Here is a 25205-nt window from a genome sequence, read left to right as displayed (position 1 = left end):
TGTAAAAAGGGACTTTCAATCGTTAATAATTCAACATTTAAAACTAATATCTGCATGAACATTTCCTTAGTAAAAGTTAAAGGATATCTATTTTCTATATTATGACACTTCTTCTAGTACTCTCATACTGAATCTGGCTTCCCTTATACCACTTTGAGGTCTGAAACCAAATTGTTCCTGACCTTCTTTCTTTTTAATTTGATCTTTTATTCTATTTAGTATGATCTTCCAGAGCAACTTGGTTACATAATTCACAAGATTAATATAGTCTTGGAAAATTCACGTATACAGTGACCTTAGGTGTCTTAGGGATAGGCTCAAATATGGACTTTTCATGTCCTCAGGAATATGTGTGTTGTATATTCTGGCACAATTATGTTGGTCAAATGTTCAATACCAAATTCTTTTAGGCTATCAAGTTTTTCTTTTGCTATCGCATCTGGACCTTCATATTTAGAAGCTCTCAGTGAGTGAAGAGCATGTTCTTCTTCCAGGCGCGGATCCAGGATTTCTTAGGGGAGGGGGCCCAACTTTTTTTTTTTTTTTGCTCCCGAAAATTTGAAATTCGCGCCGGCCGAAAAGTCTCTCAGTGGGGGGGGGGGGGGGGGGGGGGGGGGGGTACAGAGCACAATTTTTTTTTTTTTTTTTTTTTTTTTTTTTTTTTTTTTTGCTCCCGAAAATTTGAAAAACGCGCCGGCCGAAAATTCGCTCAGTGGGGGGGGGGGGGGGGGGGGGGGGGGGGGGGGGGGGGGGGGGTAGTGAGCACATTTTTTTTTTTTTGATCCTCAAAAAAATTTCAATTTGCACCCCCCCTTGAGCGCCAGGGGGGGGGGCCCAACCCCCAAAAATCGTAAAAATCACGTGATTTTACATGATTTTTTTCTCAAGGGGGGGGGCCCGGGCCCCCCGGGCCCCCCCCCTGGATCCGCCACTGTCTTCTTCTGATTTAAGAATGTTTGGACTTTGGACCCTCATCATCAATGCTTTGGTGTTCTGGGGCCAATCTTATAACGAGTTGCATTTGATTAAAATCAATGGCAACTTGAACTGAATTGCAACTTCTATCTCTTTAGTACAGTGGCAATGTATTTGAATCAATAACAACTCTTTATGATATATTGCACCTCTATGATCACCAAATAGGTCACGAGTATATTATTCCCTTTTCTCCTTAATGTTCAAGGAGGGAAGTTGTTCTATCTTTGCTTTTGTTAGACCTGCTCGCTGCCGTGTTCTCTTCTTTTTAAAATGCTGATCTCTCTCTGCACATTTAACTTGTTTGGTGTGTCATAGAAAAATACAAAATACAAAAATACATGACTTTGTTTTAGAAGTTGTTCGTAATTTTTTCTGATTTTGTTTGCGAGGCACATGTGATATTACTTGACGAAAACACCCCCCCCCCCCTCCACCTGTGAAAGTTGAAGTAAATGGGGGTAAGAAATGCCTTTATATAATCTAGCAAATAAATAGAGATTCTGTTTACAACTGGAAACATTAAGATACACTCTCTAAATAAACTACTGTAGTAAATCCAGAAAATAAAGACGCAGGCTCAAGTATATACAGTTCAGTCATTCTGCTTTATTCAAGTCCAGGCAATCAATATAAAACATACGACAGAACAGTGTTATATATTCCAAATATACCTTAACATCTACGGTGATTTTCTAAATTGACAGCTATATATATATATGTTTTTTTACAGTAAAACCCAGGGGTGATACCAGCCATGAACCCAAAGCATACACATTATGATTTTGGGTTCCCTTTCCAAAGACACTGCTCAAATCTTTGGATACTTCCAATGTGAGATAATATTCAAAACAAACTACCAGATCGATGTCAGATTGGAATGTGCTTTACAAATGTGCAATACAAATGAACTGAACAAAGTGCTGGTTGCCCCATAATCACAACTTTCATCCATGTGCCGTATGAAATAGTTGACAACTTCAAATTACTGCTGCGGTAAAATGATATTCTGTTTAACAAGTAAATGAATAGTAATAGGTGATGCTGTAGAGGTAAGAAACAAACAGCTGGGCATTTATACAAAGGCCCCTATGAGAACCCAATAATCTGTGCGCTAACCTGCATAATGATTCCTTATATCACTTTGCTGCATCATGAGTGCAACACTAACTGAAGACTTAATTGAAGACTTAATTACTAGCAATCTACTACTGGTAATTTAGGCAGCCTTTACCTATACCATACATAAATACAGTAGTCAAACATTCAACCAGGGCCAGGGGGGTGTTTCATCACCTAAAATTGATTTCGATTGTAAAAATTAAATTCAAGGCTTGATGATACACCCCCCTGGTAAAAGGAATCATTATGCAGTAAACTCAACACAGAACAATCTCTGTGACATCATGTAAAATATGAGATTACTGGAATAGCCCTTTTCATCGTCATCAGTTAATCAGTGTTATATTACGAATCTACCTTAACATCTTCAGCAATTTTCTACATTGACGGCTAGGGAACATATGTTTTTTACAGTGAAATCCAGAAGCGATACCAGCAAGGAACGCAAAGCGACACTGTTCAAATCTCTTGACATTTACAATGTCAGATAATATACAAACAAAAAATGTTTCTACTTAATACAAACATACATACATTGAACATCAAGCAAAAAATAGGAAAATATTTAGGATACAAAAACATGTATAAGTGAATTCAACTTAAATATGTTTGATGGGGTGACCAAAGTTTGTGTACATCAAAAAACAAAATAGGAATGTTGTATTTGACTCAGGATTTCTCATATTCTATAAGAATTTATTTAGATCAATTAGTACCAAATGAACATCCAAATGGTATTCGCGTACGAGAGTTCACAAGTGATTTATCAAAAAAGGCGATCGATCAAAGGTAATTTTGCATCAATTGCAAGTTAAAATATCATAAAATAAGCTGGTATCACTTTTACTTGCAATTTTGATGGCATATACTCTCAAAACAAAGATTTCCATACCATTGTCAGAAATTTAATTTTTATCATGACGGATGCAAACAAATGCAAAATTTGCTGATTTTTTCAATATTTTCAAAATTTTACACCATATTCCAAAGATCTTTTGTCTTTAGGTCATTTTATTTTCCTCTTTCCATTGGTTATACATTAATCAATTTTCAAAATCTTACAGATATTTTTAGCTATGGAACTGTCCGTGATTCAAGGTCACCCCAGGGTCACACCACCATACATGCATTTACTAAATATACCTACAGTGTGAATCTACAATCTGAAAAATATAACCATCACAAACCCTTAAAATTAGGAGCAGTATATACATTTAATTAAACCTTTTTAAAACCACAATCTGAACCAAATTTTATCTCTTAAATAATTTATCTTTAAAAAATAATAGGTATTTTAAGACAACTCTATATCCCACATTTTATCTTTCATTTCCTTATAATCTCTTGGGCTATCGCCCATCTTATCTTGAGTGAAAGTTAAAATAAAATTTAAGATCTGGTAGGGGCTATTATATCTTTCTGATATACAGGGGGGTTACAGAATTGCTAATGTTCAAAACTCAACTGAAATGAATTAAACAAAAATCAAAACAAACAAATATACAAACTAAAAAAAAACCATGTCAATGCAAAGCGTAGCATTCCCTCGCAGGGTACAAATGGCCTATATACGTCAGAATAAGTTGCCTCCATTGGTCTATACTATTATATTACTAGGCAAGGAAGTTAACCACATTTTCACATATATAATTAGGTGTTTTTGCATATTCAATGAGCTATGACCTTTCACCTTTGACCTACATACTGTACATGCTGTACATGTATTTTGATACCATGTACCTTCACATTAAATTTTATTAAAATTTATCAAACATTACTCAAGTTATCGAATGGAAACCAGATTCGCATATTTAATGAGTTACGACCTTTGACCTACATACTCCAAAATCGAACGTAGCCTGTATTTTGATATCATGTACCTTCATATCAAATGTCATTAAAATCCGTCAAACATTACTGAAGTTATTGATCAGAAACCAAATTTGTTACGAACGGAATGATGGAAGGACGGACGGCAGCGTTACTATATCCCCTCCAACTTCGTCGGCGAGGGGATAATAAAAGGCCTTAAACTGTAAAGAGGAAAATCAGTGGCTCCTTCTATTCATCTCGATGCTCATGAGCTACGGTAATAGGCAGCATGGGCGTTCCTACTGTAGGGGAGGGAGATCCCCCCTCGATGTGATCTGTGGATTCTTGCTTCATTCTGTATAAAAAAGCGTTAAATATAACAGTAAAATTTGAATCCCACAAAATTGAGGAGTAAGGGTGGGGATTTAAGCACAAAAGAAATGGAAAACTGATACTTTCTCTTATATATCACAAGCCAGCAAAATAATGAACCATACTGTTGACCTAGATGAAGTCTGTAAGGAAAGAGTAGTATCTAAGGCCCTATCCATTATGTCTGATCTTACCCACCCCCTTAATGACCAGTACATACACCTGAGAAGCGGACGAAGATTGAGATCTGTTAAAGCAAGAACTAGTCGCCGCATTAATTAATTCATTCCACTTTCCATAAGAGTAGTTAATGAAACCCAGTAAAGAATAGAGAATGTGAAAAACATGCAAAATACCCTCATTGACATGTTACACGAATATATATATTGTTGTAGTATACTTACTTTACTGTTGTACCCCTACTGTTATACCATATCAAGAAATAATTTTTAACACAAAATACCTACTTCATATTAGAGCATATAAGAATTTTAAAAAATGGAGGGTATGTAAGAAGAAAGAGAGAAGAAGAAGAAGAAGAAGAAGAAGAAGAAGAAGAAGAAGAAGAAGAAGAAGAAGAAGAAAGAGTATTTAAATGTATATTCATCATGACCATGTATATTATATCAAATGTATACTAAAACAGGGCCCTATGAATGTCAATTATATGTTGTTCCTATGTTCTTATGTTGAAGCAAGATTGTTCATGTGCATATAAACAATTATCCTTTATGGACACAATAAAGAAATGAAATGAAATGAAATGATATGACACCATTAAACAGCACAACTTGAGTAAAATATAATATAATAAACAGTAGCAAAATGTAATACAATAAAATTTACCACTTTAATTAATGTAAAGGTTATATAGAACTTTTTTAATAAGTGAAATTTCAGAAACTATTGTTGATTTTGATTTCGATAGAAAAGTCTGTTTATGCAAATGAAAGACAGAAATTCAATACTATTTACCGGTAAAGAAAAATAAGATACACAAACACACACATTTGTTGTTGTTGTCACCCTGAGTATTTCAAAGTTTCAAAAATGAGAACCGGTACACACTTTGAAAATATCTGATAAGAAATTATGAGTGAGGCTCTAGTCAATCAGAGGGCACTCAAAGTATTGACAAAAATTGTCTTGAGTTAGTACTGGGTAACTGGCTAATTTTGAAAAACTTGTGAAAACCTGTTTGCATAAAAATGTCTTGAAGTAGAGCAAAGTGCATAGATCAGGCATCAGTTGCTCTTTTAACTGCCAATGATCTTTGATCTTACATCTGCACTCGTACATCCCTCCCCCTCCCGTACATCCCTCCCCCTCCCACACACACCCACACTAGCGTGTGCACGCACTTGCTCATAACATAGGAGATTATTCTCTGCTCTGCACTGAATTTCCATTTTAGATTTTAGCATTTTGACAGAATGTAATGCAGTACAAAAGATGAACAGAAGTTGTTCAATATTCATAAAACAGAAAGAATTTTTTGTTTAAACATGTAATTTGTTTCCTTTGTTTGTCACATCTTTTCATCTAATTTTCATGATACGTTGCCGCTGGAGCATGTGGAAAACATGCAGTGTAATTAAGGCATGTCACTATCTTTCACTTCCATGTTCAATAGCTAGACCGGTTTACTAACATATTCAAATCTATGGATATTTCTTTCCTGGGGAGCTAGTGTTGAGTTATTCCATTAACCTGTTATTAATGAATGAACTACAATACTTGGAATCCACTCTGCATACATTAAGTGTTGCTATGTCGAGCAAACCTTCAGTTTGTCATATATGAATATGTCAGTAACCAGGTCTATTACAGCACACAAAGCATAACCTTTTCAATAAACAGGTTTCCTTTGCTAAATTTCTAATTCACCATGCAACACCTTGTTTCTTGAAGAGCCCCCCCCCCCCCCCCCCCACAAAAAAACATTGAAACTTGCTATAAGGGTAAAAGAAAGGGGCTGCCCAGATCAAGGACGTGATAGAGAAGGACTGGAATCAAGTCGCTCTCCTTTGACCCCATGCTCCAAGCCGCCGAAAAGTTATGCGCTAATCTGCAACTGTTGAGCAGGTGGTGGGATAAAAGAGCGCATGATGTTTCAGGATTTAGAATTCCTACATCAGAAAATGGTATCACAGCAATTGTTCACTGTCCCTTTCAATGATTTCTCATCCATTGTTGAATGTGTAAAGAGTAGAACAAGCGAACACAAACTTGTGTAATTTCATCCTTTTTCCAACTGCAAAAATACAAAAAACACGCATGAGCAAACTTAAAGTTATCGAAGATTGTAAATCATGGATTACATAACGGGACATTAAAACATGCACAAATTAGGGCATTACCCTAAAAATAAAATATAGAGTTTTTGTCAGGATCTAATTTTTCTTTTACCAACTCTCGCACACAAATTATAGGAAGGGCGGAGTCCTAAATTTGAAAAATTGTTTGATGCACTATTCCCAATACAATCCCCATATAAAGTTTATAATTTACACTGAAATTTTGCCGGTAATTTAATATTTTGTAATAAATGTGAAACTGGTGCCCTGGCCTCCAAAATTCACCGCAGTGGAAGCGCGGCTCGAAGCATGGAACTTCAAAGCCAAGTGGAATGTAACACATCCCATTGTTACGCTTTAGAACTCACGAATGCGTTTGAATAAATTACAAGAGTTTCGACTCCCTGCCCAGATACATTTACCGAACCCAAGTCTTGGGAGGATACCGCCCCTCTTCTTTTTCAATTTCTAGATACGTCACTGGGGGTATGCACAGCTGGTATAGGGTTAAAGATCAAATGATTGTTCACAACATGCAATAACTGCCTGCTTTCCTCTTTTATCCAATAAAAGACTGACATTTTTTTGTGCAAACAAATTTTTCGAAATTAGCCAGTGCTCACTCAAGCGCACAATATTGCCAATAATTTGAGTGCCATCTGATTGAATAGACATTCACCAATAATTTCATAAGAAGATATTACAATGCAGATATAAAAACAAAATTGAGGATATTTTCAATGTGTGCACTTTTTATGATATGCAATGTAAATATTGAAATGTAGTAGAATATGAATCTTGTAGAAATAAAATCAAACAAAAGTAAAAGAAACAACAACAACAACAAATCAAGATACTATTCTGAGACAGGACCAAAGATGCAGCATGATGCTGCTTAAACTTACATGTACTTCTTCCACCATGCACGGATGCATGGGAAGTTTTTCTTGATGACGATGGCGATGACAAGAAGTATGAACACATCGATGCCCAGAAGGATGTAGAAGGCAACCTTATAGTGATTAGTCTCGGGAGCTGGAAACAAAATTAAAACACACAATCTTTAAAACCAAACCAAGATACAAGTGGTACAAATTACATGAATAATATATATGCACCAGTTTATAACAAATTGATCTCAAGACATCATTCATTTATTATCTTTTTCCTCTTGCATATAATCCATCAAGCTCATCAAAATCTGACGTGGAAGAAGAAACTAAAATATTTTCAAAAAGGCTGCGTTCACTATGCTTTTAAAAGGTTTGCTGTAATGAATATACATGTATGTATGCATCTAAACACAGGGGAAAAAGAACCTGGTATGCTCTGCGGGGGTAAAAGAATATATGCTGAACCCATTATTCTCTTGCTTTCATCCTCTGAAATACAAATATCAATGGCGTATCTGGGATTGCCCCCTCCCCCTCCCCTTCAGGGTGAGAGCTTTTGCATTCATTTTTGCATTCTCCCAAGTCCTACAACTCAATCAACATGGCGACTTTCATAGGAGATGGGAAGCAAGGAAATTGTGAACTCTGGAGAGATAGGTTTCCTTGCTGAGTAATCAAATAGGTGTAGGAGTAATTTCACAATTTGGAATAACGATATCCATTCTGTTTTGGGGGGTATTTCATTCTCCTTTAAAACACGACTATATCTGCTGAAGGGAAAATATTACCCTGATCTTGATTGTTGGATACCAGAAAGAAAAGTGGCAAATTTAAGACTTTTTGATGGGGGCTGCTGGAAATATTTTTGGGGTGAACCTCAGCCGTCTAGGGAAACTTAAAAACCTGGGGAGCTTTTTATAATGTCTTGTTGAATATTTAGCAGTTAACTTTTAGCAAAATGTAATGCCACATCCCCACCTATCCTCCCCCACCAATCCCTTTCCATTCGAAATGATTCAGAGATATCTTTGCTTGAAAAAAAATCCATTTGGTCTAGGCCATTGCTTCAGTAATACGATTGATACATGATCACAACTACTTTTGAAAAATCAACTCAACCGCAATTTCAATAACCTGTTTTATATCCTATGGTTAAAATCACGTTAAGATTACGCTAGAATTAATGCCAAAATTGTAATTTCTACAAGTTCTAGCACCACTTCAGTTGCAAAGATTGTGCAAACTACATGCAAAATTCACAAACACTCTCCTGACTCTTACTTTAATAATTATTATAATTAATTTGCGAACACTTACCGATTTCGCAGTTAGCTCCGCCGTAGCCTTTTGCACAGTTGCAAGTGTATGAGTCAAGTCCATCCACGCATGCTCCTCCATTCTGGCATGGGTTAGGCGCACATTCGTTGATGTCTGAAAACAAGAAGAGAAAATACAATTCCAGTTTACATGACCCAAGTTTAGAGGGAATCCGTCAATCGGTTCTTACGGACGGATGGACAACCCAAAAACATAATGCCTCCAGGGCTATACTTTGTTGCAGAGGCATACACATTGTACATTAGGTGCTAGAGCATGAAGCATTAAGAGATGCCATATCCACTACAAACTGTGAACTGACAAATGCTTTTATATTACTAAATTGCCACAGAAACAGAAAACTTCATAATTTTAAAAAAGCTGAAAAGGAAAGGAAGAAGAGGACAAGGGAAGACAGAAGAGGAAATAACACAGAGTAACATAAATGATGCATATTATAAATGTCAGAACTGTTTTAACTTAAAAACAGGTAAAACAAAGGTGTTACATATTGAATTGAGAAACTGTTATGACAATGATTGATAAGAATTCAATCTACATAAAAGAGTATGGACCAAAAAAGCAATAGACTACATAGATCTTCGAATGCGCGCAGTCGAAAATGATGCCTCCACCATAGAGCGACTTTACAAACCAAAACAGAAGCAATTTTTAAAATTCACAATTGATTGTAATCCATTCATGGGTTCTCAGAATATCGTGATAACAAGCTTTTTTCATAACATGTATGACCCTTTGATCTTTGACCTTATGACCCTGAAATCTAATCAGTTTATTGGCTCTGCAAGATACATACATGTTCTGAGTTTGAAAGTATTAGTAATCCATCCGTCAGTTCTAATGAGAATGCGTTCACAAGCTATTTTTTTGCATACATAATGAACCCCATGACCTTTGACCTCATGACCCCCAAAATTTACTCAGTTCATTGGCTCTGCAAGATACATGCATGTCCTGAGTTTGATGGTAATCTGTCCATCGGTTCTGGAAATAATGTGATCACAAGCTATTTTTGCATACATAATGAGCCCTGTGACCTTTGACCTCATGACCCCACAATCTAATCAGTACATTAGCACTGCAAGATACCCGGCTCTTACTTTATTAATTTGCAAACACTTACCGCTTTCGCAGTTAGCTCCGTCATAGCCTTTTGCACAGTTGCAAGTGTATGAGTCAAGTCCATCCAAGCACGCTCCTCCATTCTGGCATGGGTATGACGCACAGTCGTTGATGTCTAAAAGTAATATACAAATAACATTTTTTATTATAATTTTGTATATATATGCGCAGCTGCTGTACGTCATCAATTTATTGTTGTTTTGTCATATATATATTATGTACACGGTTGGAAAAATAACACTGCTGATCGACAGCTGTAAAGCTTTTCTTTTCATAGGTCTGTACATGTAAAGTACATATGTACCCAAACAAAACTAATAAATCAATAAATAAGATTACAACCAACATACCGATACAAGGTTTACAAAGATAAAATAATAAAGAGACAAATTATACAATGAAGGAGAGGAAAATTAAAATATACAATAGATTATCATCTAATAATTGCTTGTTTTCTTATAAACTGTTGGAAATATATTTCCATTTTTGTTGTTGTTAATACAAAATTATTATATAGCTAATGACAGGTAAATAATAAGAAAGGTAGAAAGAAAAAAAAAATCATTTATAAACATTTTGGATTATATGCAACAAAAAGGAGTAATTTCAGTCTCCTTTAACAGACTGACAATTTGGAATAAAGATATTCATTCTCTTTGTTGGGTTTCATTCTCCTTTAAAACACAACAATATCTGCTGAAGGTAAAATATTACCTTGTTCACGTTTCTTGGAAACCTCTAGAGTGTAAAGGATAAAAAATTTTGGGACCTGTTGATAGATACAGTATGTTGTTCGGTCGTGAGTCAGCTCTGAGCCAACTACAGCAAGGTAAGATGCATTCCCAGAGATCTGCAATCCCTCACACTCGGCCTTGCTCGTGTCCCCTACAACTATGATGCAACTTGGATTTGTTGACACAAAACCTGGTGTGCATTCAAAGCCTTCATGGTCATCATTTCCATCTTTCGCAAAGACAGAATAGACTGAGTCATCAACTGGTCTCAAAATTGGGTCAGTTACCATTTTAACCTCATTCATCCCTATAATAATTTTCCTGAAGTCCCGCCGTTGAACTGGAAAAAGACAAAAAACAAATGAAGATGGTAATGAGACAAATTTAACTGCATTTCTAACATGCCTCTGCCTAAATTCAGTTACTATTGTGGCTTGAATTATTCCTTGAATATCACAACGAGAACAAAAAGCCTATATTAACATGTCACTTGATCATTATGACCTATGAACTTTGACCTATTACCAGAGCTGCCAACCTTGTGCAACCAAAAAAGGAATTCATTAAAACAAAATTTACAACCACGTGCGACACACCTCCAATGCAGAAATTTCCATTCCTCATGCTGTAAATTGCTGTTATTTCCATATTAGGACCTATAGTTTATTTACAAGTAGGCCTACTGGTAGGTAATTTATTTTTGTTCATTCTTTTTGAGAATATTTACCAATTACGCCTTTCACTTTTCGTTTTCTTTTTGTTTTACTATTGAAGTAGTGATCAACATTTTAGGGCATTTGGTTGATTTGCAAAAAAAAGAAAGAAAAGGAAAGAAAAAAAAAAAATTATGAAGAAAAACGTACTACCGTAATTGGGAGAAAAAACCCAGAAGGATTCTGGGAAAAACGTAATGGTTGGCAGCTCTGTATCACCTATTTACCCCAAAATCTAATCACAGATTGTCTCCCTATGTATCACCAGGTTTGGAGCTTATACCTCAAGCGGTTCTTGAAATATCACGTTCACGAGAAAGTGGGACGGATGGAAAACTCAAAAGCATCATGCCTCTGGCACCACCCTTGGTGGGCAAAGGCATAGAAAGTGGTAAAATGTACAGGTCATTTTTCTAGCAGCATTTAACAAAGTAGAGATGATGGGAATTTTTTTTGGGGTAGTACTTTATAATCTGAACATTGAAAAGTTTGTTAAAATCCTTTCAATTTTTCTCATTTTATACTAACGAAAGGTGGGACGAACGGAATACCCAAAATATACGCCTCTGGCACCACCTTCAGTGGTGGAGGCATAAAAATGAATCATTTGTGAAATTGTGGACATGGATTGGTTGTCAATACCCACAACTACATATCTGCTTATATATGAAGCCATGAGTGCAGGCTCAAACGAAGATTATACATGAATAACATGCAAGACAAAATAAATTGATTGGATTTCTTTGGATCTCTGTGACATGAAAAGAACACATACAAAGCAGACATATTGTACTCCATAAGAATGACATCTCCCTTAATGAGTTTCCAGATCCAACCTCTATCCTTTGTTCTGCCATGCATGTAAGACCCTTTCCCTTAAAAAGAGACACATTTGTATGTACTTTTATGATCACAGCCACAGTCTTTGTGCATAAAAAAGGTACTTGAACAATTCTTCTATCAGAAATTTTTTGCTTGAATCTCCCCAACTTGTACATGTTATTTTAAATATTCAAAAATAAATTTTAACACAATGCAAACCTTTTAGTCCATCAGCTCCTGGTATGAATATGAACAGTACCGGTATTAAAAGGGGCATCCATATGTACTTGGGCTCAATTCCTGCAAGCCTGGTGGTACATGTCTGCGAAAGAAAAATACACAAAAGGCAGAATTACAAATACAATAACTTAAATAATTTGAAATGTACATTTTCATTGAAACCTTCCAACATCTCTTTCTCATATTTTACTTCTTGCCTTTAAAAGAAAAATCTTCCATCTCTTCACTACGATCTATCATAGATTACATGTAATGTTATGTTGCGTGCATAACACGACAAGCTTTGATGGGTGCAAAAATACTGAACAATATACATGTATGTACATTTGCAGATACCTTGCGTTTCTTATTTGAGCATGGAAGCAGTGACCTATCCTTTCCCTTCGATGTATTCTGTTCTGATGCAGCAATTTCTTCTGATTTCTCCTTCAAGCCTGGTGAATCCTTCTGACTTTCTTTCTCCTCCCATGGGCTGACAAATAAATAAAAAATAAATAAAAAATTGATACTTAAGAAGCGTCAGAGTGTCACTGTCATGTACACCAATCAAAGTTACCAGACTAAATTAAGGAAAAAATTCTGTTAAACTTTCACCAATAGACAACTTGCAACAGAAAATATAACAATACAAATAATACCATGAGTCCAATAAGCCTCTGCCTAAATTCAGTTAAGGTCCTGGCTTGAATTATTATTGGAATATCATGATGAGAATAAAAAGCCTTTACTTATAAGTCAATTGATCTGTATGACCTTCGAACTTTGACATGACAAGCTGAAAATGTCCTCACTTGTCCCCTAACACTGATGCATACTAGTAACAGGTTTGAAATTGCGCTTCAAAATGATCATGAAGTCCTCAAAAAGTAAAAATCTTTGAGTGACCGATTTTTCCATACTCATTTTCCCCATTAGACGGTAGTGTTATAAAAAACCGTTGGGGAAAACGGTTTTTGAAATTTCAATTTCCAATCACAAATATAATCTTGATAATCAGCGAACGTAGCCGCGATCGGCAGTGATTTCAAAGTTGTCTTGCCTTCTGAGCAAATTTTTCCATGTCCCATGCTTTATAGGGTTTGTTGGGAATTTTACCCAAGTCCCATCTCTAATACAGGGATATCGACCAGCACACAACGGATTCACAGTATTGCACCATATTTCAACTGACAATTCAGTTTCTAAAAGTAGAAAATTTCTTCTGATATACGTACTATCAAATGGAACCAAAGATGAAGTGAGAGGTACCATTTGTTTCAAAGTGTCAAACCAGCAAATAAGTTAATTCATAATGCAAATATTTGTGTTTCTCAAGATCTGTCAGGTCTAATTTCAAACATCCTTCATCATTTGGTGCAAGTTTTTATATATCTACTAACCTGCTTCTTTTCAGGGAGATCAGACATGGCCACCCATGTGCTGTTTCTTCAGGTCCCTCTTTTACCACCCCTTGAGATTAGAATAAAAGAAGAAAACAGAAAAACATTAGCACAGGCATACATATCACAAACCCAACCTTTTCAAAGCTTAGTAAAAGACCTGATTCCATTTACAATGTAGGTTATGAGATTGTTATAAGGCCTAATCCTCAATGGTCAATAAATAAAGTATCTCTCATGTCATTAACATGTCCATGGGACTACATTTGCAAGAGATACTGGGAAAAAAAAGAAGAAAAAAAACTTAATAGTTTGGGCTGTTGTTATTATGCAGTTCCCTGAAGAGCAAATTATAGAAATACCAACATATTAAGAACTGCAAAAACAAAATACCAAGATCAGTTTAACCAACCTAATTCCTAATTGGACAGAATTTTCTTTGTTCATTACTCCGCTATAGTAGATTTTCCTTCATATTCACACAATGTAGTCTTGAAATTTCAATTTCAAATGTTTAAGATAGACATATTTCCAATTACATCAGGTGATGCTACATGTATCTTACCATCAGGGGGGGCATTTTCACATTTCTTCTCGGGATCGCTTGTCTTTGCCATGGTTATCTAGAACGGAAGGATAATATGTACTTTAGTTATGAATCAATAAACACAATAATAATATGTACTTTAGTTATGAATCAATAAACACAATAATAATATGTACTTAAGTTATAGATCAACAAAAAGCATAAACTGTACTAAAAGATGGATGCTGTGCACAACACATCAATGGGCATAGTGCAGCACAGTTAACAAAGAAACAAAATACACAGGGTTGAAGAAATAACAAGGGAAACGTTCTCGGCGGTCTCGCCTGCATTACGCAATTCAATGTGATGAACAAGGGAAACGTTCTCGGCGGTCTCGCCTGCATTACACAATTCAATATGATGAAAAATTGAGGTTGGAACATTATTTATAGGCAGGGTGGCCCATTAGCAGGCCCCCTAAAAATGAAATCCTCTGAATAAAATCAGCATTTTGAAGTGACTATTGACTAAGAATCTTGAACAAATAGCAAAAATTGATTCATTTATTCTCATATTAAGTTGTGAAAACATAATCCAAGTCTACTAACCTAAATTTCCTAAAATGACCTTTGACCTTGTGATACTTGATAACCCTTGGGTACAAGTTTCATGCAATTTGAACGAACACTTTTGAATATATGCTAAAAATTCAAAATCTTGATGTTGATGCCACAAAAAAGTCTAAGTTTGTTGAGCTAAAATGACCTTTGACCTTAACTTAGTGACCTGAATTTTACTCACATGATTGGGGATACTTGATAATCCTATAGTACAAGTTTCATTGACTAAGGACTTTTACTTTTAAAATTATATCAAAAATTCAAAAACTTAACCTTAGGTTTAAGTTTTTGATGTTGACGCCACCGCCGTTATTTCAACTCAACATACCAATACTGACAACTACAAGGTCCGTATCCGGACACCTACCCCCTGGACATCCATCCCCGGATAACCATGGCATCCCTAGTCAAGTACACCCTCGGACAACTACCCCCTAAGTAAGGCAACCTCCCACTAGGATTACCCCCCCCCCCCCCCCCCCCCCGGAACAATTCCCCTCGGTCAACTATCCCCCGAACGACTACCTCCCAGACAACTATCCCTTTATAGGACAACTATCCCCTGGGATAGGTGTCCGGTGGGTGGATGTCCTAGAGGATGGTTAATTGTCGTAGGGGTTAGTTGTCCAGGGAGTAGTACTTTATATGTGTTTGATGACTGACAAAATTTATTAAACACTTTCTTTATAGTCATATGCATGAATTGAAGAGACAGAGCCCTTCTCAACCTCTTGCATATTCAGCAGTTTCGAGCAAACGGTGCTCTATAATTATCATGAATATTTCATATTTGCTCCGTCGCTACCGTGCATGCGTACTTCCTCTTTGCTACATGTATGTTGAATCCACGATACAACATGAATCAATGAATCGTCGGATTAGGATGAAGAATCATCCTTTTTCCCCATCGAAGACTTCTTCAAATTATAAGTTCAAGTGGTTGGAAAGACAGTGTAGGCTTTAAGTCTAAATTGTAATTATAGACTAATGGGTACATTGCGAAAAAAATGTGACCCAACCCGCTGTTTGATTTGTTTTCAGAAACTGACTCTCGAGCTCTGACGCCTTCGAAATCGGAGCTCCCTGGAGTCAGGCCTCTCGCCAAGAAGTTAAAAAGGCGTGGCGCGATCCGAGGGAAAATTTGACTCCCCCCCCCCCCCAAAAAAAAGGAAAAAAAAAAGAAGATTCAAATTTTTTTTGTTGTTGATTTTTTAAATGTTTTTCTTTACATGTAAGTTCACATGTATTACTGGTACAGGCGGTCTCGCCTGCATTACATAATTCAAAATGATGAAAAAGTAAGGTTGGAACATTATTTATAGGCAGGGTGGCCCATTTACAGGCCCAAAAAATGAAATCCTCTGAATATAATCATCATTTTGAAGTGAATATTGACTAAGAATCATCAGAAGAATTATTTACTATTAATTGTAGGGGGAGGGAATCATATGCCTAGTAGTAATATATAAGAGGGAGTTGAAGACGATTTGAACTTTGAAGTATAAAGCCGTCATCAAGTGACTTTGTACATGCTTGCAATTAGTTTTTTCTCGCATATGGCATTCAAAGACGACAAGTTCAAAGATGGGCAAAGCATGACATTTTCATGATTCGGCGCGCAAGCGCGCATGCGAGGGTATAACACACGTATAAGGTATAGCGTTTTTTCAAAATCTAGCGCACGCGTCGTGCGTAAGAGCATTTCCAGACCCTCCAAATGTGAGATGTCACGCCTAATGCGTGATACTTACTTTACTTTACTTTAATACACGATGTTGTAGGTCTAAGCCTGTTCATCGATCCAGGATTCTTCCAGGGAACTGCGATTTGTGGAGGGAGGAGGTTGTGTAAAACATGAAACAACAGACAACACCTAGACCGGCTCATACAGAAGGCTTGCGTTCTTTGACCAGTGACTATCCAGTCTATTCTTGAATGAGTTGACTGACCCAGCTGCCACAACATTTTCTGGGAGACTGTTCCACAGCTCCACGACTCTATTGCTAAAAAAGTATTTTCTGATATCTAGTCTTGAATATTTCTTTTCTAGTTTTCTAGAGTGACCTCGAGTTCTATCTTCTGTACTCAACTTAAAGGGAATCTCTTGCACATTGTACAAGCCATTCAAACACTTGTACACATCGATCATGTCCCCCCTTCTACGCCTGTGAACAAGAGTTGGTAATTGGAGTTTGATCAAGCGCTCCTGGTAAGATAAATTTCTAAGGCCAGGAATAATCTTTGTTGCACGTCTTTGTACGCTTTCCAACATCCTCTGTTCTCCTAGTCTGTACGGGGACCATGCGGCCTGTCCGTATTCTAATGTGGGCCTAACGAGGCCTTTAAACAAAAACGGCATAGTATCAGTATTGAGGTACAGAAATGTCCTACGGATAACTCAAAGTATTTAAGTACTCGATTTGCTTTGAGAACTGTTTGGGAAACGTGATCTTTAAATGATAGTTGTGAATCTACAAGGACACCTAGATCCTTTTCTACTTTGGTAACAGATAGTGTTACAGAGTCTGTCCCCTTTTTCATACAATAGCCTGTAGAGGCATCTGCTGGTAACTTCCAAAGCCTTAAAACAGTACACTTATCAGGATGAAAGCGAAGCTGCCATTTCTCAGCCCATTCTTCCATCCGTGACAGATCCTCTTGAAGCTGCTTTCTTAAATTTGCAGTATCAGCACAGACATACAACTTTGCATCATCTGCAAACGTTGAAATATTTGAGTTCACAACTTTTGGAAGGTCATTGACAAATAGCAAAATTAAACACGGACCCAACACACTGCCCTGTGGCACTCCACTCAGTACTTTGCCCCACTTAGACTGCTTGCCTCTGACCACTACTCTTTGCTGCCGTCCACTCAGAAAAGACTCTAACCATGCAAGTACATTCCCACGGACTCCATATGACTCTAATTTGAGAAGCAGCCGGTGGTGAGGCACCGTATCGAACGCCTTCATAAAGTCTAAATATATCGCATCTACTGTGCCTCCATCATCCAAAATCTGTGTCCACTGGTCCAACACCTCTAAAAGATTGGTAATGCAAGACCGACCAACTACAAACCCATGCTGGTGAACTGAAATCAAATCATTCGTCATAAGATGGTCAAGCAATTGCTTACGCACAAGATTCTCCATCATTTTACAAATAATGCTTGTTAGACTAACTGGCCTATAATTTTTACTATCATCTTTGTTACCTTTCTTGAAAATTGGGGTAACATTAGCAGATTTCCAGTCCTGGGGTAGCTGTTTACTTTCAAGACTCTTTTGGAAAAGAATAGAAATTGGTAGAGCTAACACATCTGCTAGTTCTTTAAGTAGACGGGGATGTATGTTGTCAGGCCCCGGAGACTTATTAGGCTTAAGTCTACGCAGTAGTTCAAACACATCTCCTGACGTAATTTGTATGTCATCTAGTGGAGTGTCAAATTCAACATCTGAGGGGAGAGGGATATCTTGTAAATCTTCCTTCGTGAAAACTGAAGAGAAGAAATCTTGCAAAACCTCTGCCTTTTCCTGATCCGTTTCTGTTTTACTCCCATCAGGTTTAGTTAAATTACAGACACTTTCCCGAGTTGTTATTTTTGAGTTTACATATGACCAGAAGGCTCTTGCATTCTTCTTAACTCCTGAGGCTATATATTTCTCATATGAATTCACCGCCTTCCTACACTGCCACCTTGCTTGATTGCTGAATCTACTATAACAACGTCTTTGCTGTTCAATTTCTGCACTAGAAAACTTTTCCCGATTTTTTTCGCTTTTCATCTCTTGCCACTTTCTGAAATGTCTATGTTTTTCTCTAACAACTTCCAGAGTCTCTCTGTTCATCCAATGTTTTTTCCTCTGACCTACATTTAGTGTTTTCTTTGGTGTATAACGATTAAAGATGTCTAACAGTGTAGTTTTGAAGAACGACCATGATTTTTCCATGGACATCTCCCGAAATTCATTATTCCAATCAATTTCCATAATCTTATCATACATTGTATCATAGTCTGCTTTATCATAAATGTATCTTGTTTCTCCAGTTTTGGCACCTTGGCCTCTTATTTTCATGTCAAAAATCAGTGTATAATGATCACTTCTGCCAAGACTTGCAGAGGTTGCAATATCTGTAATAGCATGTTCGTTAGCTGTGAAAACCAAGTCTAATACATTGGAACATTGGCCACTACGGTGCCGTGTAGGCTTGACTTGGTGTTGTACTAGAAAAGCATCTTTAGTGCTCTCAATAAATTTATGAGCTGGATGCTCTACACCCTTTGTACAAGATTCTAATCCCCAATCTATGTCGGGAAAATTAAAATCCCCAATTAACAAAACACCCTGAAAGGTACTCTGACCCACTTCTTGGAAAAGTGCACACAACCCATCATTTACACGGTTATCTGCATTTGGACTTCTATAAAAAAAAGGCCTACAAGGAGTTTACCACCTTCCTGAAAATCAACTGTGGCAAATACTGCTTCTTTGAAGCTACTAACAGAAAAACTTGTATAGGCCTCTGCTTTGAGGCACTTACATATATACAAACAAATTCCACTGCCATTTTTGTGGAGATTATGAAAAATATCAAAACCATCTAGCTTCACTTCAGCTACCTCAACATTGTAACGTAAGTTCTTAGGCTTAACTTCTGTAATGCCAATTATTTGTAGTTTATACAAAGTAATAATTGTTTTAAATTCATCTCTTTTATTCAATAATGTATCTACATTTGCATAAATGCACTTGAGTTTACTAAGTTTACAACCTACTGGTTGATTTCTGGGAAGTCTTCGCGGCTCTCCAGGTCTTTTACTTGTTCTACAGGTGTTTTGTTCGTCTTTCTTCTCACACTTGTTTCCATTCTCTTTGCTTGTGCTGCTTCTATATATGTCCCGATGTTGGTCACCCTTCCCCTCCTTCTCACCCACTGTGCATTCATATCCCCTTGACGGGCTGACTCTCCCTTTTTTTCCTGCAATTCCATGTATAATTTTTTTTCTTCCTCTCTTTGGATCGGTGTTAAGTCTTTACGAATAACAACTCGCTTTGTGTTAACAAATTGTTTTAGTCGCGGAGCTGATTTTATGATAGAGTCCCTTTCTTTAACTGTTTCGGTGCTAACTCTAAGGGGGCGTGGTTTGCCAGCGGCCGTTTCCCTGCTGTATTTCCCCAGACGTCTAACATCTATGATCTTAGTGGGTGGAGCATCAATCTGTGTGAGTATTGCCTGAAACAAGTTAGTATCTTCCTCTTTCCTAATCTTCTCGTCTATGCTATCACTCTCCTGAACATTGAAAACCAAAGCATTCTGTTTTCTTACCTCTCTCTCTTCCATTTCACTCACACAGAGTCCAACATATTTGTTTGCATTTGTTTGTCGATCCACTTTCAGGGAGTCCAAGTCAGATTTGACTGCAGTGAGTTGTGTCTGGATGGAAACAACCTCAGACCTATCAGCCTTTTGGTCAATTTTGCCTATCAGGAGTTGTATATTGGTTGTAAACATTTCCATAGCCTTGTCTAACTTATTTTCAATGCTGGCAAGTCTATCAATGCCAGTTGGAAGCTGTGCCTGAGCCTGAGGATCTTTCAAACACCTGGGGCATTTCCACTGTATCTCAGGCTTAGATAATAACTTCTTTTCAGTTCTGTTGTATGGTAAACACCTGAAACACATCCACCCACCACATAAACCACACTCTAACATGTCAACCTTCGTGGAGTCCTTGTACACAGAGTTACATGGGCCAATGCATGCTGTTCCATTTGAACTCACTGAAAGTGAAGCGTTGGGCGGCAACATCGATAATGTATTGTCAGCCCTACCAGTTTGGCTCTGAGAATCAGTCTGGGAAATTACCAACAAATCGTCACTGATTTGACTTGCAGCCATGATTTTCACCTAGATTCTATATCAGTACAAGTTAATCAGTACAAGAAAGGTCTCTTTTTTCTTTTCTTTTTTCTTCCTTTAATTACAAAATTTAGATCTAAAATCCTTTTTATATACTTCTTAATAAATTAATCAAATTAAGTAGACCTATATACCAAGCACAGGAGCTAAATACTCAACAGTTGACAGTCAACAGTCAGACACACACAGTACTGCATGTGCACTGACACTATCATCCACACACACAAGCCCAATAATTTATACACAGACCAAAGTCAAAAAGTTGTCACAAACTCAAACATCCAGAAGCATATCTGGGACTATGGGGTCTGGAGAAATCAAGATGGCTGCTCTGGCCATAGACCGAAAGCTTCAGTGTCGATTTTGTCGATGTCGATTTTGACCCATAATTTCCTTAAAAGGGACCATTAAACGGATTATTTCAATCAAGTTAGTAAGTGGAACCGATGTATTATGGCCTAGGCCTAATGTAAAATTGGATATGCACGAGGTAAAATGACATTTTAGGGGATTTTGGGGGCACAACAATACGGCCGTGGCAAGTTTGTTCATGTTTGTGGGAGGGGCCTAACGGCTAAAATCTAGCCGTGATATCTTCAACATAGGCTGGCATAGGCGATCGTTCTGTCTCTATAACCGGAGGTCTAGTGGAGCCAGACGTAGTCTCAGTGGAACAACCGACGGTATAGAGACTGAAGCTTTCGGTCTACTCTGGGCATTGCAGAAAAGGAACAAAGAACTAGAAAGGAAGAAACAAACAAATTGAGAAAGATAGAAAGAAAGAAAGAATGAAACAATACTGAAGAAAGTAGAGAAAGAAAGAAATGAAGGAAAAGTTGGAAAATATCTCTTTCTTTGGCAAGCTCTGTATCCTGTACAAAAGTGGTTCAGCATGCGCAGTAGCATCGTAAGGTAATGGTTGTCTTTTTCAGCCATACGGCTGCATCTACGTTTTCCTTAAAAAGGGGTGTTTTTTCAAGCACTGATTGCACAAAACCCCCAAAAAGGGTACATTTTTAGGATCACAGGTTTCGGCGCTATTGTAGTTCCGTGGATCTATCCATTTTTTTTTAGCAGTTTCATATCCATTCTTAGCAAAGGAAATTTAGCCCAATTTTTCACTCATTTTATTCATAATCATATAGATCTAGCAGGGTTCTTGTTAATAGCCGGCAACCGGCTATTTTTTCCGGCTGTAACGGCAATCGTAGCCGGCTGTAAGCCTCTCCAAAAAAAAAAATAATAATACAAAAAAATTTGTGCCATAGTCCGGGGCTGGGAATGCTCAGCCCGACAGTCTGAAGACCAGCAGGGTTTGAGAAGTCGCTATCTCAAACCCTGCTGGTCTTCAGACTGTCGGGCTGAGCATTCCCAGCCCCGGACTATGGCACAAATTGGGTCATCCTGATAAACAGAGACCACTAATAAACAACATAAAACATGTCTTATTATTCCTCATCTGAACTTGATATCATGATTAACCTTGCAAAGTTACTCTGTGAAGATAGCTGATCTGTGACGTGTTTATATATGCCTTTGCAATGCAATGTTTGCACATGGTCAGGGAGAGAGCTCCCTGCATGTATCATTGCCATATGAAATTATGTGGAAGTGTGTATCACACACACCCAAGACACACCCTGCAATGAGCTGATCCAAGTTAGTGACCAATGAGGAAGGTTCTCTAGCTATGTGGGTGGAGTTTGATACCAGCATAAATTACAGGTTGGTGACCGCGCGTGCTTTCACCGTACCCAGTTCAGTGGGAGGTCAAGAAGCCACGCCCACAAGTGTGCATGTGACAAGCATGAGCTCTCCATCTGTGTGTATGTACAGTGTATTTGGGCGCCGGAGGTTCGCGTGTACATGTGTGTGTGACTGAGAGAGCAGGCATGGGCTAGCATGTCCCTGCATGTCCCTGCATGGACGAGGCAGGGACATGAGTAAGACAAGTAAGACAAGTGAGACTCGATAGAAAGGATGGCTGTGTTAATCGGCTGAATTGAAGAATGATCAAAAACTTAAATTACTCACAATATCCAAGACTTTGTTGATTGATATTTCTAAAAATTCAATTATTATTGTTATCAATATTTTTGTATTTTATTTATATATGAACATTATTTTAGGGGGCGAGTCGGCAAGGGATGGATATTAATATTGAGAGAGAGAGAGAGACTCGGGGGAGAAGGGATGTGAGAGGAACTGACCATCGAATGTGTAAACATTTAGAAAGTTGTGAGCTGAGAGTGCAGTAATAAGAAAAGGTACATGAGCGATGAACACATTGCAGAGAGAAGGGAATAAAGAGGGTGAGAAAAGAGAGAAGGGGGCTGGTTGTTTTATTGTTTACAAATTCATTCATGGGAATTACTGCTGCCAGAAAGCTGGCGCGCAGCGGCCAGGGTGTAACATTACACTGCGGTTTCTTTGATTATCTTTATCATCGGCTATTAGCACATTCCAAAATGTATGCAAATAACGGTTAACCGGAGCGAGAAATGCTAAACGGTTTTGATGAATGCGGTCGGATAACCGTCGGTTAAACGGTTTGACTCAGGCCTAGTGTGAAACTGTGATTGATTTGGCGATGCACGATTCGATTCAGAATACGAGCGCTGCACAACCGCTGCGGCACGCTATACACATACACTGTCACAGAGACTAGACCGTAGACGTACGTTCGTAAACAAGCTCAAGCCAGCGAACTCCGCTCGCAATAATTTAAAGAGGCCAGCTCCAGAGCTCGCTCTGCGTCCAAATGATCACCCGCATTGGCATTGCTATTTATACTTCGTAATCCTAAGTTAGATCTACCGTATTGTGAATAAAAAATGAAAATTTGTACTCATATGTACTCAGAACTTTGTCCAACACCGATATAATCCTTATATCTATTTGATAATTGTTTCAATACAACAACAAAAAGGTTTTTTTCTGGATCTTTTCTTTTCGTGTTGTAACATTTTTACTTTTACTTTTAGCGATCTATTTTACCGATTCGAAAAACAGAGGTGGCATATATTGCATATAAACGTTAAGCGCATGGCGATTGGAAGAAAAGTACCGAAAACTATTTTTTTTTTCGTAGGCCTAGAGTCTATAGAAATAATTATTAATTATTATTTTTTTTATTTTTTATCGCAAACGATTTTCTTCACTGACAAGGTCCTGTAAACGTCAGTTAACAGTTTTTGCCCAGGACTACCTTGTATCATTATCATGTAATTCAAAATTGTAGATTCATCACAAATATGATTGATTTATCAGAAACAATAATGGAGCATTTTCATTTCATATTGTATATCATATGAAAAGTAAGTTATTCAGCCAAAATATTCATGATCTTTATCATTAAACTATGGCTCATACAGTGTGGTCATATCTTCAAAAATAAGGCTAAGATAGCACCAGAGAGCATCTAAAACCCTAAAGCTTCCAGGGCCCTTGGGCGGGCCCTGGACCCCGGCCGCAAGGGACTTCGCGCTCGTGATGTGCGCTTCGCGCACATGGTGATGTGCGCTACGCGCACAGAGATTTTTCTTTTGCAATTTTAGTAGCCTCCTGTAAATCATAAATAGCCTGCTATCAGAAAAATTAACAAGAACCCTGTCTAGATCTAGACTATCACATTTTCCACCTGAATTTGGATCACATCCGAAATCGGAAAGCCTCCGTTTAAGGCTTCGATGTCGACGTCGTCGCTCAGTACCGTCTCTACGCTATAGCTTTGCAACTCAAACTGAAGCTATATCTAGATCTAGATCTAGATAGGTCTAGCCTAGATCTATATCAGTCCAAAATTATGCAAACTTCTTGTATGGTTTATGCATAGAGATATGATTGATTGTAGTCTAGACCTACATGTATATTATATTACGCGCATGCACGATACCATAACCCATACGAGAAGTTTAAAAGACATTTTGCCTGAAATACCATCAGGAAAGCCATCTAAATTTGTCACAAATTAGCGACAAACACACCAAATTCAGCGCTGCAATGACGCACAAAACGGCGTAGAATTCAACTTTTCATCCACCAAATGAATTCAGACACTTTCATTGTACAATCTAATAGGCCTAGATCTACCTACCTGTATCACCGTTATCGCAAATAATAAAATCACCTAGACCTATCTATAAGGTACTTGGTACTTGGTTGTTGTTCCTCCAAAATATTCCTAGGGGAATTTAAACTGGAGGTCGTGGTGGCAGAGGGTGGACTTATTTCGAGCAGGTTTCGAGGGTGGACTTTTTTGCTGAGTGACGTCAGTCAGGGATACTAATCAACTAATGCCGAATCGAGATCATT

At 37.6% G+C, this 25205-nt stretch overlaps 1 protein-coding gene across 1 annotated transcript; it reads right to left on the bottom strand.

Annotated features, from left to right (window-relative positions):
• Positions 1-4073: 4073 nt before the first annotated feature.
• On the bottom strand, positions 4074-25205 carry LOC584702. Its single transcript, XM_030998531.1, has 10 exons — positions 24988-25205; positions 14385-14442; positions 13820-13889; positions 12777-12912; positions 12420-12522; positions 10646-11005; positions 9933-10046; positions 8789-8902; positions 7484-7613; positions 4074-4264 (listed from the first exon to the last, which is right to left on the bottom strand). Exons 2-10 carry the CDS (start codon positions 14434-14436, stop codon positions 4159-4161), a joined length of 1185 nt encoding a protein of 394 aa, XP_030854391.1. The 5' UTR covers positions 14437-14442; positions 24988-25205; the 3' UTR covers positions 4074-4158.

Source organism: Strongylocentrotus purpuratus, unplaced genomic scaffold (assembly GCF_000002235.5).
Source record: "Strongylocentrotus purpuratus isolate Spur 01 unplaced genomic scaffold, Spur_5.0 spur5_contig_860, whole genome shotgun sequence".
NCBI classification, from domain to species: domain Eukaryota; kingdom Metazoa; phylum Echinodermata; class Echinoidea; order Camarodonta; family Strongylocentrotidae; genus Strongylocentrotus; species Strongylocentrotus purpuratus.
The sequence above is the reverse complement of the archived record's forward strand: the minus strand, read 5'-3'. Positions and strand labels throughout refer to the sequence as shown.